Source organism: Daucus carota, chromosome 3, assembly GCF_001625215.2.
Source record: "Daucus carota subsp. sativus chromosome 3, DH1 v3.0, whole genome shotgun sequence".
Classification (NCBI taxonomy): Eukaryota; Viridiplantae; Streptophyta; class Magnoliopsida; order Apiales; family Apiaceae; genus Daucus; species Daucus carota.
Genome location: NC_030383.2, coordinates 48,268,620 through 48,289,936, shown reverse-complemented (window position 1 = coordinate 48,289,936; position 21,317 = coordinate 48,268,620). Strand labels below are relative to the sequence as shown.

General features: G+C 35.5%; 1 protein-coding gene across 1 annotated transcript; it reads left to right on the top strand.

The window, feature by feature from the left end:
- The first annotated feature begins 17,832 nt into the window (after positions 1-17,832).
- On the top strand, positions 17,833-20,180 carry LOC108213403 (MYB-like transcription factor EOBII). Its single transcript, XM_017385192.2, has 3 exons — positions 17,833-18,109; positions 18,410-18,539; positions 19,667-20,180. The coding sequence occupies exons 1-3, from the start codon at positions 17,965-17,967 to the stop codon at positions 20,016-20,018; spliced, it is 627 nt and encodes a 208-aa protein (XP_017240681.1). The 5' UTR covers positions 17,833-17,964; the 3' UTR covers positions 20,019-20,180.
- Positions 20,181-21,317: the final 1,137 nt, after the last annotated feature.

The window sequence follows — 21,317 nt, the reverse complement described above, 5'->3', positions numbered from 1 at the left end:
CATATAATAATTGGTATTGAAAGCTCACAAGTTGTTGAAAGAATTGACGGAAGCAACTACGGTTCATTCCATTTCATGGTGTGAACTTATGGTTGCTGATTCTCTTGAATCAAGTGTCTTCACAGACATTGAGGAGGACTTAGGCCTTTGCCATAATTAAGCCTTTGTCTAACCTCCCAGAGCAAACAACTCTGGATCCTTAATTGGATAAGCCACTTAGTGGTTGGCAACTTGTGGACCATGATTCGGATTTATCTGATGAGTCTGTAGGGACTGGGAATTACGAACTCCCATTGCACCACCGGTGACCCCCTTTAAGGGTGGCTAAGGTGATTTTCTTGCAGGTACTCAACATTTTGGAAGCTTAGTATTTGTGTGGAGGGATACACTTGCAGAACTCGTGAGTGACACCCTTACCCAAAAACTGAGAGAAATTTGAGTGTTGAGTGATACACCTGCAGAACGTTTTTGTGAGACACCCACTGAATACCAAATTCATACCTAAACGCAAAGTGGATACTTTCACTGGAATGTTCGACTGACTGCCGTTGGAGCCATGTTAAAGATGTTATCGAAACCTTATCAGGGATCTAACAATTGGTATTGCAACCTAACAATATCGGGAAGATTTATCATTTGGTAACACTAAAGGGACACGGTTGTCAGATTTTACTCGTTACTTTTCCGTTTGGAACCTATTTTTTCAGCATAGGGACCAACCCAATCAAAGTAATCCCTTCTTCTGAACTCTTTCTTCGACCCCAGCTTTAGCGTTGTTTAGTTCTCTATGGGGAGATTATCTTTTGGTACAGGAAGTATTGTACACATTCCTTGACCATATTTGATACCACATATCCTCGGAGGATTCCACAACTAAGGGGGAGAATATATTTAGGGGGAGAATATATGAAAGAGGAAAGAAAAAGTAAGTTAGCTTTCTTTAGCTGTCTACAACTAAAGGGGATTAAACTACTCTTTAGCTGTGTACTAGTGAGGGGAGATTCATCTTTCAACTAAGGAGGAGGATGATCTTTCATCTAATGAAGATAGCTACTTATCACTAAGGGGAACCTGATCAAGGTAACGGGAGGAGAAGTATAAGGTGATACAATTATTCTTCAGTAAGTGGTAGAAAGGAACTTATTCATTACCACTGAAGAATTCAATGAAGCTGCTGATTGTTCTTTGCATAATGGAATGTTTTGAATTCTCTTCAAGACAGACTATGAGGATTTTCAGGCAGGTAAGCAAAAACCAGAGAAATAAAGGTGATATGCACATCTGTTATTTCTATTCATGAAATCTGGAAATGTATTATATGATCCAGAAACTTTGTAGCATTATTTACTAGTCCAGGACTTTACTTTTTCTAGTGTTAGTTGAGTTATCCTCCAGAGGATTTGCTTGTTATGATTAACAAACAAATAGGGGGAGATTGTAAGTCTAAATGTAAAGACAACCCTATCTGTTACATAGGGTTGATAACTCAACAATAGAACAGGACAAGTAAATAACACTACGCCTGCACAGGAATCGGAAGATACGAAGACAAAGGTTGAAGAAGCCATCTACAGTCTTGAAGGAATAAGTTCACTGGAAGAAGTTCATTAATATGTTCATGCCTCAGTGAAGAATAAAGATTGAAGTATTCAAGATTGTGGAAGCAATGAAGATGTTGTCCAAGTACTCTAAAGATTTCAGTGCAACCCCTGAAGCAAGATATTTTTATATATCTTGGTTGGTTAATTATAATCAACAAACTGAAGCATAAACTAACCCGGAACCGACTGATCAATGTTTGCCGACAAAGACGGTACAATGTTTGACTTCAGTGTTAGTCGCTTGTGAACCAGACCAGTGCACTAAGCGTCAGCACGTACGGAGCTTTGCAAAGTATTTATCGATCGAAGAATTGATCTAGTCATAACAAGTCATTTGTTCCAAAGCCAAGCCAAGTCAAATGTCTAGTCTCCATCAGCTATGCCAAAGTCTCTGCTCAAATGCCATATGTCAAGCTTCCACACAAAGCCATATCAGAAAGTGACTTATCTTTTATATGTGTGCACTTATATATTTGTATATGTACAAATATATTTATATATATATGTATATATGTATATTTAATTAAATATAATATATATAATATATATGTATATATGTTTTTTTTTAAACATATGTATATGTATATTTATATGTATGTATATTTAAATAAATATATATATGTATATAATATATGTATTTATATTTTACATAAGCAATTATATAATTAAGTGTATATATATATTATATTATGTGCATAAATATATGTATATTTAGAGAGAGTTATATATATCTTTATATATATATTTATATTTATATTTACACATAGTTATATGTATATTATATATTTATAAATATATGAGAATATATTTAAATATATGTGTATATATATGTTACTATATGTTTATATAAATATTATATATATGTATATATTTATATATACTTTTCTTTATATATTTATGTTTATATTGATATTTATAAATAACAATATATATCTATCTATATATATTTATATATATTTACATTTGTATTTACATATAATTATATATTATATATATTTAAATATATGAGAATATATTTAAATATATGTACATATATTATTATATGTTCATATAAATAAAATATATATGTGTGTATATATTTATATATACTTTTATTTATTAATATAATCACAACATAATATATTATATTATATATTATATGCATGCATGTTGGGAGATGTCATGTGTCTAGGACACTCTAGGGTTTGCATGGCTTTGCATGTATATGTATGTATCACCTCTACACACTGATGCACAGGAGAACTTGTAGTGGCGCAAGTACGCTATAAGGAAATGAGTCGAAGACTCTGTCAACTGTGAAGCATATGAGCGCAAGGACAGGTTGGGAAATTCACAAGTTGCGCCAGATAAAAAGACTTCAGTATACTGTAGTGCAGCGGCTGTTGTAACTTTTGCCAAATAAGTTGAAGGCAAACTGATCACACCAAGGCCACTGGATGGCGCAACTTGAGCATAAACAAATATAATATAACTGAGGGAGTAAACTCAACCATAGGAGCGCAACTTGGTTAAGGTAACTAAGTTGCGCCTGGATACATGTATATGCTGCTGTTGCTTTTATCTGTCTATGGAAGAACTGGCGCAACTTCATGTTAACCATGGTTAATGTTAGTGGCGATACTAACAACTAGGAGTGATAACACTGGACTGCTGTGGTGATTACTAGCGCCAGTTGCCTTCAAAGAAACTAAGGCAGGGAGCTTCTTATAGTGTTGCACAGAGAAGAAAACTCAACAGCGCAAGTTGGAGTTGGAAAAAGATTTCTTCAAGGCAAGTTTAATTACACTGGTGGTTTAGTGATTGTAGCGCCACTTAGCTACAGTAGTGAATATATGCTGCATGAAGAAATACTAGGCGCAACTTGGATCACCTGGCTTAACCATAGTTAGTTTATGAAAAGCCTATAAATACCCCATGTGTGTTCTCACAATTGAAACACACACTCTTGACATATATTGTACAAACTCTGTCCACACAACCCCTTAGCTTAGCACAACCAAAAAAATATATTTTTAGAAGCTAGGGGTTGTAGTGTTTGTATCAATAGTCATTGTAGCCAACCTTCGGGTTTGGATTTATAGCAACCTTCGAGGTATTTATCAATATACAGATATACCTTGGAAAATATTGTGTGTTGGTTTAATATTTTCATATCCTCAGAAACCGACCCGATAAATATCCGGAACATGAAACCCATTACAGGACTGCAATTTGTTTATCCGCAAGATTCGAAAGAATTTTAAATTGTAGTGAGTATCGTATTCAACCCCCCCTTCTACGATACTTTGGACCTAACATATTTATCATTTTATATGAAGTTGAAAAAAAATAGATTTTTCTCCTTACTTAGGGGTCATTTGAATGAGTATATCTTGTTTTTTAATATTATTCAGTTAAAATATAATTTCATGTAATATTAATCATTTAACAGGTTATATTAGTAAATTAACATCATCCAGATAAATCGGTAAAAACTCAAACAAACAGCATCATTCATTCAGAATCTCAAATTCACTGATCATCCAGATCATTCAGATATTCTCTCATCCAGAACCAGCGGTTCAGATTTAACAAATGACCCCTTATTCATTATTGCAATGGAGGTTTTAAATTCTTGTTTGAAGAAGTTCACTGCAAATGAAAAGTTTAAATATCATTGGCGAACTAAAGATATCAGTCTCAATCACATTGTGTTTGCGGATGATATATTTTTATTCTGTAAAGGGGATCTTGATTCTGTTGATTTATTGACTAGTGGACTCAATTTATTTTGCTCTATTTCTGGATTACAGCCTAACCCTAGTAAGAGTTGTTGTTTCTTTGCCAATATTCATGCTGATGTGCAATCGCAGATTCTCTCCCATACTGGTTTTCAGTTAGGATCTTTCCCCATTAAATACTTGGGCTTGCCGCTAGTCTCCTCTAGATTGCGTGCTGTTGATTGCCAGCCCTTTATTGACAGATTCTGTACTCGTATTGTGACTTGGACGGCCAAATTCTTGAACTTTAGTGGCAGATTGACTTTTATTAAAGCCATTCACAGTGGAATCTTTGGTTACTGGAGCATGCACCTTTTTTTGCCGAAAAGCGTTTTCAAGAAGCTAAATTCCCTCATGTTTAAATTTCTTTGGGGAGGTATCTACAAAGCTAATGGTAAGTGTCACTACAAAGTTGCGTGGCATGATTATTGCTTGCCCAAAATTGAAGGGGGTCTAGGCATCCGGAACATTTTCGAATGGAATAATTCGGCTACTCTTTATCAATTATGGCGTATTGTGCAACCTAATTCTACCTCTTTGTGGGTTCAGTGGTTCAGGTCTGTGTTGCTTAAAAATAAGGGGTTCTGGACGACTAAACTTCCTTACAAACTTACTTGGAATACTCGGCAAATTATGAACTATCGCCAATCTGCACTTCAGTATATAAAGTATCATATTGGCTCCAGTTCTGATTTTAAATTTTGGCTTGATCCGTGGGTTAGGAATAGACCTCTAATCTGGGATTACAATGCTCATGTTATCGGCAGTATGGATTCTGACGCAATGGCCCCTATCAATGTGTTTCTTCATGATCGTTCTTGGGTCCTCTCTTATTCTAATTTGTTGGAGGTAAGAGAAATTCAGGACCTTGCTCGTAGTACTCAGATTCACAGCTATGAACATGTCAAATGGGATGGTATTCAGAGCAATTTTGTTTCTTACTCTGCTCTTTACAATACTATTCGATGTAGGAAGCCTGCTATTCCATGGTTTGACTGTACTTGGAACATCTTTACCATCCCTAAATGTTCATTCATCTCTTGGCTGGCATTGAAAGATCGCCTTCTTACTAGAGATAAAATGATCCTTCGGCAGATGCACACTGATCCACATCGTCTATTTTGCTCGAACTTGGAGAGTATTCATCATCTCTTTTCAGATTGTCCCTTCTTTGATTTAATTCGGAAGGCTTGCCCTATTGAATTTTGTTCTAACTGGGCTACGTGCCAAGATGGCCAGATATTTGCTGCAAGTATTGATCGTAAACTTCATCTCATTGGAAGTTTATATCTAACAGTGGCTGTTTATCTCACTTACAAAAAGCGCAACTTTAGAGTGCACCATTCTGGTTCCACCCATACTATTCATTCTATAATTGTCAACCTGAAGACTATTGCTCGTGAAAAATTATTCACCTGCAGAACTTTTAGAAAATGGATGCGGGACGATCCCACCCTTATCTGTCTGCTTTATTAATTTTGTTTAGTTCTAGTCCCTGCTGTTTTAGGACTAGCCTGGTTTAGTATTGCTTCTGTAAGTTTGCCATGAGACTATGATGCTTGTATCTAGTCTTCTCCGGTGAGGTATGCCCCTATCTCTGTAATCTTTGTTTTTTTATAATATTTTCATTTAGAAAAATAAAATAAAATAGAGTTTGATTTCAGAAAATATCCCTTGCATCTCAGTTAAACGGCGTGTATGTCACTGTATTACTCTGATCTAATTGATATGCTCAAGTCTCAACAAATATTGACAATAGATTCATTTAAATATTTTCACTATCTCATTTAATTATATATATTTTTTTCGCTGCTCGACAATATTTTAATATTATTATAAAATAGAGTTTTATAATTTATTTTTAAAATTTTTTATGAATAAAAATTTAGATGTTAAATTTTATTCAAAATAAAACTTTTACAGATAAATTATAATTACATTTTATTTTATAGTAAAATTAATATACGTCTCGCGTCCCGTTACCCATGTATACTGACGGAGCGAGTATGTTTTATATTTTGTGCTCTGTAAATTAACAATAACGTATAGAAGGCTGTGTATGTGATCAGAAGCAGCATTTGCAACGGGGAGAAATTAACGGGACTGTTTAGATAAATTTAAAAAATCTGTTTCTTTGGTTAAAAGTAAAAAAATAGATTGGAAGTGAAGAATAAATTGATGTTTAAAAGTGATTAAACTTTTGAGAAATAAGTGAGAGTCCTCAAATAAAAGTTAACCTTTCTAGTTTTTTGTAATTGTTTTTGATTTTTTACACAAACGAGTTAAGAAAAGAAGAAGTCGGCTTCTTATCTAAAAAAACTATATAAGTACCGCTCGCCAAACATGCACAATATCTTTTCTCGTTTTTATTTTCATTGGCACCTGAAACCGAAACCAATGTTTCAATAATAATTTTATATTTTAATTCTTAAAATCAACGATTCTGATTTCGGTTAAAATCCCGACAAAAAGAGCCGTTGCATAATCACTAAAACTGTTTGACTTAATTTTAAAATTTTTTTATTGAATATGAGTAAGAAATTATTTATAAATGTAGAGTAACTTTTTGTTTTATGTGTTTGTATATGTTTTTTGTATCTACAATTTATCGAATATAAAATTTAGTAATATGATAATAAATTATTTTAAAATTATTTTTCATATTTTTATAAAATCAAATTTTAAATATAAATCACTTCTAACTTAATAATTCTTAATTCTTAAACCCAACAAAACAACAAAGCCATTATCTAACCCTCTCAGTGATCTGTAATGTCTTTATCAAACTCACTGTTTTCAGAAGTAAAGCAAAGCAAGCCAAGTTCTCTTCAAAAGGGATCCTTTCTTCTTGGAACTTGATACTTACAAAATTAACACAAAATAACCTTGATTAATTATCTTACAAAACTCTAGATAAAGTCCTGTAATGACATTAATCAGGTAAGAAAGACTGCACAGCAAGGACATTTGAAAAATCAAACTAGCCACATAATTAATATTCCAAGAGTAGTAATACGGCCATACAACTTTAGCATAAAGTGTCAACTTGTATTCAATTTTTGGTTGGTGCAAATATAAGATTAAGAAGATATATACATAAATGACTTTAACGACCATAGCCATTGTGTTAGGAATTAGTCATTTTAATTTGGATTTGTGCGTGATTTTGGTCTAAACCAAGGATCATGCTCTAACTCTTTCACTTTGTCCTTTCTTTCTCTTCTTTTTATGTGGATCACAACTATTTACGCCTAATTTAACATGCTCTTTTTTCTTTTGTCGACTCATATTACACTTTTAGTTATACTTTTAGTAGTTCTAAATATTAATCAACTTCTGTACACTGTTAACTTAACTGTTAAAGTATAAGATCCATAAAGAGAGTTCCTCTAATACCCTAAAATTTTAGATGAAATAGTTCTCTACATGATATCAGAGCGAGGTTTGGCGGGAGGTCTCGGGTTCGAGCCCCTGCCACCCCCAATATTCTCTTAATTTAAAATGGACACGAATGCAATTTATACCCCAAAGATAGGCACCCCTGATCCACTCTTCAACCCAAATAATGAGATTTCGAGGGGGGGAGTGTTAAAGTATAAGATCCATAAAGAGGCCTACTCTAATACCTTAAGGTTTTAGATGGAATGGTTCTCTCCATTAACTTTTTTTAAAATCTTCTTGTTATGTTTTTGATTTCCGATGCGTTAAAGCAACTTCCATCGTAAAAAAAAGAGAAAAGTGCACTTTGTGTACCTGAACTTTAACCATTACAGCACTTTCAATACTGCACTTCAAAATCTTACACCCGATGTACTGTACTTTTAATTTTTATGCAGTTAGTGTACTACCGTCAAATTTTCACTGACGCCGTTAGATTAATTTGTAATTAGCAGGGTAATTAACTTTGTAACGGCTATTTTGCAGCTCTATAAAGTGTTTCCCCAACCCATCCCTTTTCACAGACATCCCACTGAACAAACCCTAAATCTCTCTCTCTCTCTCTCTCTCTCTCTCTCTCTCTCTCTCTATACCCTAAATCTCTCTCTCTCTCTATACCCTAAATCTTCTTCTCTCTCTATCGCTTCTTTGTACAAGATGGCAGCAAACAGCAGCAACGCCAATTCTGGAGACTCTCGTGAGATTCCAGATCTGGATTTGTGTTTCTGTGACTTGCGTGTTGTTGAGAGTTATTGTTGGTTTGAGGAAAATGCAAGTAGGAAGAAGGTTGTGTGCCCCAAGGGGTGGAAGGGCTGTGCATACTCCAGGTGGATCGAGCCACCGCACGAGGAGCGTTCAGTGGCTGTTATTCAGAAGGTGTTGAAAGAGCTGAACGACAACAAAATCAGGCACTCTCTGCAGGTGAGTCGGATTTATGGAAAGCACGCTAAAAAAATCAGGGATATGAAGGCTATGATTCAAGCTGTGCACACTGATGATGATGATTCTGATGGCGAGGAGTAGGCCATGGTTTAATGTTTGGTTTGTTCTGTTAACAACTTTGCAAGAAGGATGTGGTGTGATGTAGTAGTTTTGTGTAGGTTGTAGTTGGATTTGATGTTTAGTTTGGTTTCCATTGTCTGGTTTGATGGTGTAATGTTTCACTTGTTTGTAATGCAATTTCAGTTTATCCATCCAACTCCATAATCTACCATTTGAACTAGAAACATTTCAAATGACTCTCAGCAAAGTAAAGCAAACTAGGAAGTGTAAATAACACAGACTGAAAACAAAGCAAAGATTTCCATAACTTCAAATTGTACCAAATAGTTACATCCAACTGACTTGCTAGAAAGTTTACGACAAAGACATAAGTTCACAGCAAAAGAGTGAGTTATGGTTTACATCCCACCAAAATATACTTCCCAAATTCATTTTACCACAGTTAAGAAGACAGACTGAAAACAAAGCAAAGATTTAGACATCATATTTCCCAAGCTGCTTTCTCAGTAAATTTCTTCCTGTTATCTTGCCTTGCTTTCCTTGCTGCTTCTAGCTTCCTCAGACTTGTAACTGGTGCATTCCTGGCATCTCCAAAGTCCTCTGGTTGTATTCCTAGAGGTGTGTTCCTTGCAGTTGTGGCTTTTTTTTGCTTAAATACTCCACCTTGACTGCCTTCTCCAATTGTTGCAGTTCTGGCCTTTTTCTGCTTTGACTTAGTTCCTTCTCCCATCTGCTGAGGTGCTTCCCTTGTAGAGACATGTGTCTCTGCAGCTGTTGGGGTATTTGTGGGCACAGAAAGAGGTGTCTCATCTCTTGGTGTCTGAGTAGTTGTTTTGGCCTTCTTCACCCTAGTTTTGATCTGTTTTTCACAGCCTTTTGCTTTATCTGCAGCCTGTACAATTTGATTGTAGATTTATGATGTATGAAGAGCAAAATAAATAAGAAATAGAATACAAAATAGTATATTTCTCTAACCTTTGCTGGACAAGTCCTAGTAGTGTGATTGGCCTCTTTGCAGTATGTGCATGTCATGAAAGTGTTTTTCCTTGTCAGCTTTGTAGCATTTGTTTGTGGGACATCAGTGGACTTGTTCCTCTTTTTCTTGGGCCTACCAGTAGGCACTTTTATTGCTGGTGGTAATGGCCTTGGAAATTCTGTTGGAGTCCATTCTGTTTCACCACATATGGGCTCAATAATATGTCTGTAGCAGTCCAAGAAGGCATCCTTTGAGTAGCTTTTATGAATGTAGCCCTCAAACCTCTGTTGTGCCCATGCAATGCATGCACATGCATGGTAACATAGGATACCTGACAGCTCCCACTTTCTGCATGCACACTTTTGTGCCTCCAGGTCCACCACCATCTCATATCCTCCATCTGTCATTGTAACTAGGTATTTAGATCCACCAGACCAAATCACATGACACCCTTTACTTGCAACAATAGCCCTGAAATACAATTAAAATAGATTCAATACCGCAACTACAGACATAAAATCAGGAAAAAAACAACAAATTGAGTAACTTACTTATTTAGCCTTCTCATGGCATTAGGGCAGATTGGATTGAATGCATAGCTACTTTGCATTTTATCTCTCCTTTTCAGGATCCTACACATTACATCAATATGTATTCCCTTCAACATGCTTATAATTGGTAGGTCCCTGTATTTTTTGATGCTGCTGTTGAAGACCTCACACTGATTGTTAACAAACTGATCTGACTTGCAAACCATTTGAAATGAACTTCTAGTCCATTGTGATCATGGTTTCTCAATTAACCAATCATAGCATTTTTTTGATAACTACAAATACAAATACAAATACAGATTTATTTCAAATCATAGCATTTATACACATGTATAAGTCAGCAATGTATACCTTTTTCATCTCATCCATATGCTTGTTGAACATGTAGTCAGTTGTTGACCTTGCTACAGCCCATAGACACTGCCTGACTCCAATGCCCTTGAATTCTTTCCACATGTTCTTGTACAGGTGCATTACACAAAACCTGTGCTCAGCCTAGGCACAATGGCTTCAAGGGCATTTATCAGTCCCTACCAAGCAAACAATATTCATACAGTAGTTAGAAAAAGGACACAAACAAATATACAATATTCAAACACTATTTACCATTATTTGTACCTTTTGTCTGTCACAAATAAAAGTCCAGCTGCCATCATTTTCAATGTTTAAGTCCTCAACCACCTGTTTCAAAAACCGGTTCCAACTGTCAGAGTTCTCTGCTTCCACCACAGCCCATGCCAAGGGATACATCCCATCATTAGCATCTGACCCCACAGCTAGCTGTCAGTAATTGACCTCCATATGGACCTTTCAAGTGACATCCATCCAGCCCTATTAATGGCCTACAACCACTCTTAAATCCCTGCTTAATTGGAGCAAAACAAATACAGAACCTCTTAAATTTCTTCCTTTCCTCAGCTTCTCCATCTTCAGTCATCAAAAGAACAGTGCTTCCAGGCATTGCCTTCGTCAATTCTGAGGCATAATCCCACAATTTGCTGTATTGCTCTGCATAATTCCCATTTATCTTCTCCAGGGCCTTTCTTTTAGCTCTCCCAATTGCATGTATACTCACATGGCAGTTCCAATCATTCACAACCTTCTTGTGAAATGCAGATAAAGGCCAGGTGGGATTCATTCTCAACTCATTTTCATAGTAATTTGCTATCCACCTACTATTAATTTGTTTCTGATGAAATGTTGGTAGACAAGTATGTTTGCTGTGATATGCCTTGATTTGGTAGGTGTCTGAGTTTTGCATCTTAGAACAGTAAATTTTCCATTTGCAGCCTTTACCCTCACATACAAATTTTGCCCTGATACCATAGTTTCTGCACTGTTTAATTGGTCTTCTCTCCATTATTGTCTGCTTTCTCACAGCATCTCTAAACAGCTGTACAATTGGAAACAACTGACCCACCTCAAACTTGGGATTGCTCATCTCAGCTTTATCAAAGACTGTATATTCATCCTCTTCCTCATCTGTAGTGTTTGCATCCATCCTTTCTTCCTCACTGCCTGCATAATGAGTTTCATCAGATGAGTACTCATCATCTGGCTGGTTTGTATCATTGCCCTCACTTGACTTTCCTTTATCTTCTGTTGCTATTTTTTGTTTCCCCTTATCTCTTGGAACATTCTTCCCACCAGCCTTCTCTTTTGCAGCTACCTTTTTTTGTCTTGCTTCATTAAGAATGCAAACTTCATCATCAGTACTATCTACATTAGACCCATCTGAAAAAAATGAGCCATCACTTTCACTATCCTCATCCCTAGCTTCATAATCCTCATCCTCAGAATCCGAATAACCATCCTCATCAATAACCTCCTCTTCATTCTGATCAAAATCCTCTTGAACATTCTTATCAATCTCAGACCTAGATTGGTTACCAGCACCCTCCCTAGAATTGTTTGCAGCACCCTCCTCAACATTGTTATCAGCACCCTCCCTAGTACTGTTTGCAGCACCCTCCTCACCACTGTGATCAGCACCCTCTTGGGCCTGATTATCACCACCCTCACCAAAATACTTATCAGCAGCCTTATAAAGCTGAATAGCACATTCTTCAAACTGAGATTCTGTGTTAAACTCATGTGAAGGATGGAATTCTTGTGTGACTTGTCCATCAGGTGTGCAGCTCACTATAGGGTTTTGTGTGACAGAGTATATGTAGACAAGTTTTGGTGGCATAAAACCTACAAACTCAGCCATCTCCACAATTTTCGCATCAGAACTTAAGTCATTTAACCCCTTCTCAAAGTCAGACCGTGGAAGCTTGTAGTAAAGTTCAGAATAACCAAAAACACCACAGTCCCTCAACATGGCAGTTATCTCAAGTATACTAATTTTGTCGACATCACAAAAATCTACATAAGTAAACCCACCTCCAACATAGCGTTTTGGATGCTCTCTAAAACCCCCATCATAGAATAGTTTAATGGTGAACATGTCGGGGTCTGCATTTAAAAAGGAAACAGATCGAATAGCACACAAGAACAGAATCTAACAGTAGGGGACCACAACCGACAACATTAAAGTATACACTTACTTAATCAAATCAGGGACCACATATGTACCCACACAAACCCTAATTACAATTACAGTATAATAGATGCTCATAGTACAGTACTTATGCAAAACAAACCCTAATTGTAAACGAGTAAAGATGGCTTACCAGTATAGTTTGGGCATTCTTCAGGAGCATAGATCTCGTTGTCCGCTTTGGGTCGAAGTACCCACTCCATGGCAGTCGATCCTTGCACGATGATGGTCTGGGAGGAAGTTCGCGCGCTTTTACTTTCTCTCTCGCTCTAAATGCCGCGTTGTTCTTGTCTGGTTTCGTACAGTGTTATTTAAATGACTGTAATAACCATGTCTTAATACAAATTAATTTAACGGCGTCAGTGAAAATTTGACGGTAGTACACTAACTGCATAAAAATTAAAAGTACAGTACATCGGGTGTAAGATTTTGAAGTGCAGTATTGAAAGTGCTGTGATGGTTAAAGTTCAGGTACACAAAGTGCACTTTTCTCAAAAAAAAATTAACTGAAAAATTAGTTGATATATAAAAACAAAAAATATAGATAATCTAATTAAAATATAACATTCGAACCATACTCTCCTTGTGTCTATAATTTTGGTCAAGCTCTTATGAATGACTATATTTGTCGAACCGCTATAAATTTGTTACAATGTCACTTCATCAGCTATCATATTAAAATAATACACTCTATTTATCTACCTAAAATAATAATAACATGCTATATTTAAAATATAATCAATCACTATAGACTATAGCATCGAAAAAAAATGTGTTACAAATTCAGTAAAGTTTACCTAATATTTTACGAGTCTAATTTAACTAATCATTATATCCAACTCGACTGAAGATGTTTTCGTACGATTTTAATAAAAAACGAAATGGGTGTTGAAGATCCATCGAGGATAGACCCGATAATTTCGTACACGACACGATTGAACGACATAAAAATTTCGTGTTTGTGTTTGCGTTTTTAGTACACGACATGAAAGTACACCAACACGAAAGTACACGATTTAATTTTATGTCGGTTTTGGGTTACCCATCGGATAAACAACAGGGTATGAAATACACGATATAATTAATTAATTTTTAAAATATTAAAATGTTATTTAATATTTTATTTTTTCGTTTCGTGTACACATAGTATCGTGTACTTTTCGTGTACATTTCGTATACTTTTCGTGTTCAATTCGTGTCGTGTATTTTTTAGCACACAAAAATTTCGTGTACTTCGTATCATATCTTGTTATTTTGTTTTTTTTCCCATATCGTATTCGTGTTTGGATTTCAGGTTCACGAATTCATTTCATGTCGTGTTCATATTTGTTTACTAAAGACATGACACGAAAAGTACACGACAAGAATTGCTAACTATAATTGAGGACTGGGAATGAACATTTCGGCTGTCTCTTATCACATAAATTTGATTCCCTAGATGAAACACAAATCTAAAGTTTAAATATCGAACATCAAAATGTTAGTAAATAATTAGGTAAAATGGCGTGTTCTTATATGTAACACCCCAGTCCCACATCGAGAAATGTGGAGACTTTAGTTCAGTTTATAAACATAGGTATTATTATCAATTGCACCAACAAATCATGATTTTTTTGGGGCATGTACTCAAGTTGTTGCAGTTGACCAAGTTTATTTCGACTTATATTCGGATTCGGAGCTCGAGACTTGACCCGATTTTCGAATAAGACTCGGGATTTGACCCGGATTATCACGTGATATGAAACTATCCGGGGTCACATAATATATATATAGGGTCCTACTCCAATAGAAACTACTAGAATAGAAACTAAATGAAAATCAATGCGATTAAGTAGAATGATGTGGGTTTTGGGATCGACGATTGACCCCGAGATGGGCGTAGACGGGGTCCAAGTGGGGCCTAGTGGAACCATGGCGGGGCCAAAGTTTGGCTCTTTAAGACTGTCTGGAGCCTGTCCAGGGGCCTGTGAGGAGCCTTGGTGAGGCCCTAGCGGGCCCGGGGGAGCCTTGGTGAGGCCCTAGCGGGCACGGGAGATTAAGTGGAGGTGAGGGTGGGCTCTAGGTGGGTGATGACATATGGAGGGTGGGTGATGACATACATGGGTGGGTGAGGTCATTTAGGTATAGTTTCTCTTGATTTCTGTTTTTGTTTTTATTTTAGTGGTTTCTAGGGGTGTGCACGGGTCGGTTCGGTTCGGTTTTTACCAAAAACCGTTACCAAACCGTGTATGTCGGTTCGGTTCGGTTTCTAGGTATTAACCGTAACCGAACCGTTCGGAACGGTTTTTCTCGGTTCGGTTAACCGTTTGTCGGTTTCGGTTTTTTTCGGTTTTCAAATTTAATAGTTTATTCTCTTAAATATCATGCTAATAAAAAATTATAAATATCATATTAACATCGATAAAAATTATAAATATCATATTAACAGTGCAAAAATTAATTAAAGGCAGTGAACATATTGATATTAAATCATTAAAAGGATGGCAAGATTGAACAAACTTTTTTCTTGTAAAACTTGAAAACTCAGGACACAGGGACTAGACTACATTTTTTGTTACCACACATTAGCTTTGTTACCACACATTGGCAAATGGTGACAATAATCGGGTAAAACCTGACCTACAGACCCCATCTTTATACAAGGGAATCGATAACCAGTAATCACTAATGCACTGATCATCTATTAAAAAAAATATAAATGTATATAGTTAGTAGCACATAAATCTATATAGAATAAATAAATATATATTAAATATTTTAAAATAATATGATTTCAATATATATATATATATATATATATATATATATTAAATATTTTAAAATAATATTAGCGGTTCGGTTTCTCGGTTCGGTTATTGGGGTAAAACCGTAACCGTCGGTTCGGTTAACCTTCGGTTAGGCTACGGTTTTTTTCGGTTTTTGTCGGTTTCGGTTTTTGTCGGTGTGGTTTTTCGGTTTTTCGGCTCGGTTTCGGTTTTTCGGTTTTTCGGTTTTTTTTGCTCACCCCTAGTGGTTTCTATTTGAGCAATTGCCTATATATATATATATGTGTCTACTCTAATTTTCACCAAAATACACATATTAGCGGATAACGACAGTACTCTTCAGCATGAATACAAAACTCCAGTGGTATTTAATAGAATCGACACAAATTAAAGGGAACCCGCTTAACTATTATTTTTCATCAAAATAATGATTAGTAGAATCGGCAAGTTAATAAGACAAATGAGCTAGGTAATGCTATGGTGTATATTTACTCTAAATGAAATGTAAACCACTCACAATCTCATGCTCATCCAGCTAAACGGGGAGGCATCATACTCATACATATGTAGCTTATAATCTGTAAAGTTTTTTGCCCTTTTGTGCCGTCATCTATCATTCATCTCTGTTTGGGGATTAAGCTTGTCAACTTAAACTAGTGTGAACTCACTTTAAGGACATCAGTGATTGATCAACAATTGTATTCCAAGTCTTGTCTTCTTCTTCCTACTACTACTCCCTCCGTCCCGGTCAATAGTATACATTGGGGGACGGGGGCGCGGCACGGACTTTAATGCTTTAATATAGTATAGTTCTGTAAATTATTTTTAAGATTTTCTTTTTTTGTATAAAAGTATAACATTTATATTTTTATACAAAAAAAGAAAATCTTAAAAATAAGTTGTGGAACTATGTTTTATAAGAGCCTTAAAAAACGTGTCGACCAGTGAAAAAGAAACGTATACAATTCACTGGGACAGAGGGAGTAGTAGTTTTTTTTTTGTCTATCTGTTTGGGCATATGCCACTTTATCGTTAATCTTCGGTCTAATTAACATCCGTTTCCCCGGGGTTTATAAAGAAAAAGAAAAATATCTTTTCTTCTTTAATGTTTGTATTTCCAAAAATTTATAAGAACGAAAGTAAGTAAAAATTAATGTACGGAAAATGGACATACAAAGATTACAATTATAAATAGTCTGTATGGAACTATATTGTAATATTATAACTATTATACTAATAATAACAATCTTTATATACCGTTTTAATTAGAGTCAACTTACTTGTTATCAAGATTATTTAGAAGTAAACAAAAAATGTATATATATCCTTATTTTTTATAAATAAATCTTTTTACAAATTTTTGGATAAAAATATTTGATAAATAATAAAATTATATATTCTCTTTCAAAAACAAACTCTTATTCTAAAAAATAAGATTAGCCGAATACTAGGGTTTTTTCTAAACTGTGTATTCGGAGTCCCGTTTATACCACCGTAACTTACCAGGATCTATGCCCCTTACTCCCTTTTCTCTGTCCCTAAATACTTTTCCGTTTGTCTTTATCATATTTGTCAATACACATTTTTGATCATTAATATTTTTGATTTTATATTGGTATTAAATATAAAAACTCCATCGTATTAAAATACTTATAAATACAAATCCAACAAGACCACTCATGTCTTATAATTTGTCTCGTAACAGGGCCAACATTTCAAACGGATAATGTTTTTAGAGACGGAGGGAGTACTATTTACGAAGACTTCGCTTCAAGATTACTTAATCACTCAAACGTGACACATGCAAGTACATGCACACAAAAGTAAATGCACACACAGACGTGTTAATGTAGCAGTAAATTCAATTAGCAAAATGTATCAAGCCAAAGAAAAGACGCACCTAGGTCATGATTTGACTCGAATTCGAAAGCATATACATGTTACTCTGCTTTATATCACCAGATCGAGGTTACGAGTTAGGCAAAGAAACAGGGGCAATAGTGATACGTATGCATGCATAACAGCCTCATATTACATCTTTTGCTTGCAAATAACATAAACTCGTACTTGTCCATGAAACTCTGATATTTCATGGATTTAAGAGTTAGGTCAAAAGCTGTCTTACGTGTACGTAGCTGGAATATAATGACAAGAGATTATTACCCTTAATCTCGGTAAATCCGAACTTAAAGGAGTCCTATAAAACCCACACCCATCACCATTATCTTCATTAAACCACATCCCACAGAGATAATTACATAATATTTGTAATATCTAGTTGTCTAGCTCTGTCACTTGTGATTTTATATTTCATTGTGTTGTATACTGCAATGGAACGAAGCGTGTGCAACTCATCTTCGCAGCAGGAAGTAGATGTGAGGAAAGGGCCATGGACTATGGAGGAAGATCTGATTCTCATCAACTACATAGCTAACCATGGGGAAGGTGTCTGGAACTCACTTGCTCGCTCCGCCGGTAATTATTACTAATCTCTAGCTCCATGGTTTTAGACATATATGTTTATAGCGATAAATTGGTCATTATGGTGGTGTTTGACTGGTCTTAAAAATCTGGACTTATACGTCCAACAGCTTATTCGTACCGTTTGCGTAAAAAAATTATAATTCAACTTCCGACTTACAAGTTAGAAGTTGAATATTCTATCTTAGATATATTATTGTGGTGTTTCATGGTTTCTGATATGTTTATAGCGGTAAATTGGTGATTATGTTTGTGTAAATGTATGGAAGTGATGAATGAGTGATTACTGATCAGGGCTAAAACGTACGGGAAAGAGCTGCAGACTGAGGTGGCTAAACTACCTGAGGCCGGATGTAAGGAGGGGTAATATTACAGCAGAGGAGCAACTCATTATCATGGAACTCCATGCTAAGTGGGGGAACCGGTCAGTGCATTCATATTGTTAATTCAAATGTTTTTTTTTTAATCTATTGATCACTTTACCAATGCTTGGGTTGGTACATGAGGAAGATGCATGTGATTAACATAATTATATTGAGGGGAGTGAGGTTTTAGAAATTGAAACAGAATTGTATGAAAGTTGGGTTAGGCACATCAACTGATGAGTTGCAATGAAAGAAGAAACGGGAAATAATTAATAGTTGATTGGGGTTGAAGTTGACGTGTACCATATTGCTCTTGTTGTTTTTGGAGTTCAGCTGGACCATACTACTTAAAGCAAGTGGTCCTGTTCATTCAGGATCTATCATCTATTCATCTCAATCCATAATCCGCATTCACCGGCCGTTACATGACCTGATTACCATGCCGAACACCTAGTCGACTGAGTATTCCGATCCTCCATATATATATATATTACTCCCTCCGTTGCTTTGAATTCCTTTTTGTTGAGAATTAGTCGATCTGAAACCTTAAGGTGTTAGAGAAAAAATCCAAATATATATCCTATGTTATATTTCAACACTCTCCCTCAATTGAATTAATCTCATTTCACGGGTATCCCAGAGGCCAGAGCTCTGGTATCTCTGAAAATTTAAGATGTTAGAGAAAGTATTTGGATCTTAATCTATACTTCATCACTTTTTAATAAAACAATTTCCTGAACTGTTTTGCCATGCAATATTCTAACGTCAAAATAACCTTCTAAGGCTTCATCCTTGGAATAAAAAAACAACAGCTTAAAGAATCGGCTTCATCGTGTGTACTGTAGTCTGTAGGTAGCCGATGAAGCTTTGTAGTTGGCAGTAGATATTAAGGCATTGAAGCCTAAGAAAATCTTGAATTTAGACAGAGTATGAACAGAAAGGCGATATTTGATTTGAAACAACAGAATAAAAGCAAAGAAACAAGTAACATGCCTTGAATTTAATGTACTATGCTGTGCACATAGCCTAATAGCCTATCTCATTCATGTTGACTACTGTATAATTTCCCCTCTAGCTGGATATGTTAATCACACCCGCCCATGTTTCAGGTTCCATGTCTCAAAATAAGTCCTTATTTCAGTAAAATAAGTCCTATTTAGTTACTGATGATCTCCTGTTATTGCAGATGGTCTAAAATTGCAAAGCACTTGCCAGGAAGAACCGATAATGAGATAAAGAACTTCTGGAGGACCCGAATCCAAAAGCATATCAAGCAAGCTGAGAATTGCGCTGCACAAACTTGTAATTCTACTTCTGAGAATCACATGATCAACTATAATGATCAAGCAAGCACAAGCCAGATGTCTCCATCCCCTCCTGATCATCACCAAGCATTTGATCAGATGACGTACTCTCCGCCCGCGTATCCCGGAAACCTAGAAAATCTGCAGGCTCTCAGCTTTCCCACTGAACAGCCCAACGACAACATGTGGAGCATGGAGGATTATTGGTCTTTGCAGATGCTCAATGCTGAGTAATCCATGCACATTTTTATCTACTTAAATATCAACTAATAAATATAAGTATACTCATATGATCATTTATACGAATTACTAATTATAATTACTCCTTAAGATATGTTATCTAATTCAGCTACACTTTGTATCTTAATCAGTATAAATAATTGTTCTGAGCAAATATATATTAGCTGTTCAAGTACATGCTAGATGCAAAATGTGGTTATGTCGTACTTTGCTAAAATTATTGCAAATTTCCCAATCTAGTAAGATAATATATGCTGTTAATTACACTCATTACAAGTTAATTGTGCTTAATCTGTGTATTTGTAGTTAATAAAATGTTGGCAGATGAACATGGCTTGGCTAATCATAACTGGATGGACACATGTTGCTAACTTGTTGTGATTAGGTCGTCAAAGGACTTGTCATAATCATAATTACTCTTCCATGACCGTCTGATTTTCATTTTAAAGTGCACTTTTTAAATGCAACTTGATTTCGATTTTGAAGAGTTGGTTAGATTCCATGTGCACGAAGCTGTTAGTTAATTACGTGATTAAACAAACTTATAAAAACTTGATTTTGGTAATTAGATACCTTCACAGTAATATACTGCAGGACAACAAACAGATTTTTTATGACAGAAATTTAGTCTTCAATCTATCATAAGTTTCAAATTTACGATGAAAAATTTCGTCATTTTTCTTAAGTAGTAAGTTCAAAACAGTGTTATAATTTCGACATTCATCGTAAATACGATAAAACGTCGCAAGTCAGATGAACTCTACAACTTCAGTATAATTATCTTTTCTGCTTAATATAAGAGAGAATGGAATCCAAAATCCGGAGAATCAAAGTGATAGCTGAGCTGTTCTCTTCCCATACGTAATTTTGGAGTTTTTCTTCAAGAAGACAACATGGACACAGGTAAATACTGTACAGAATACAGAATAGTTTTTGAGACTTAATAACGAAATAAGTGAGAGACATAAGGGGGGAGACAATTATAGTTGTCACAAAAAATCAAAATATGCTTTCTCTGCGTAACCAACTTGGTGTATGGCTGAATTGGTGTTTATGAAACTTGACGTAAACCTAATTTTGTAGTCCTAAATAAAATTATCACACACCAAAAGGCAAGCCAGGCCAAGCATGTAGATAGCAGCTAGGCATCAGAATTAGAGGGGGCTCTGAGTAGTTCTAAGTTAGTTCGTACGTACATATTTTGGGAAACTTTTGTCCATCATAAAAAGAGAATTTCGATAATGGATAATTTCATCAAAATTTTCGATTCCGATATGGACATATTAATGTCAA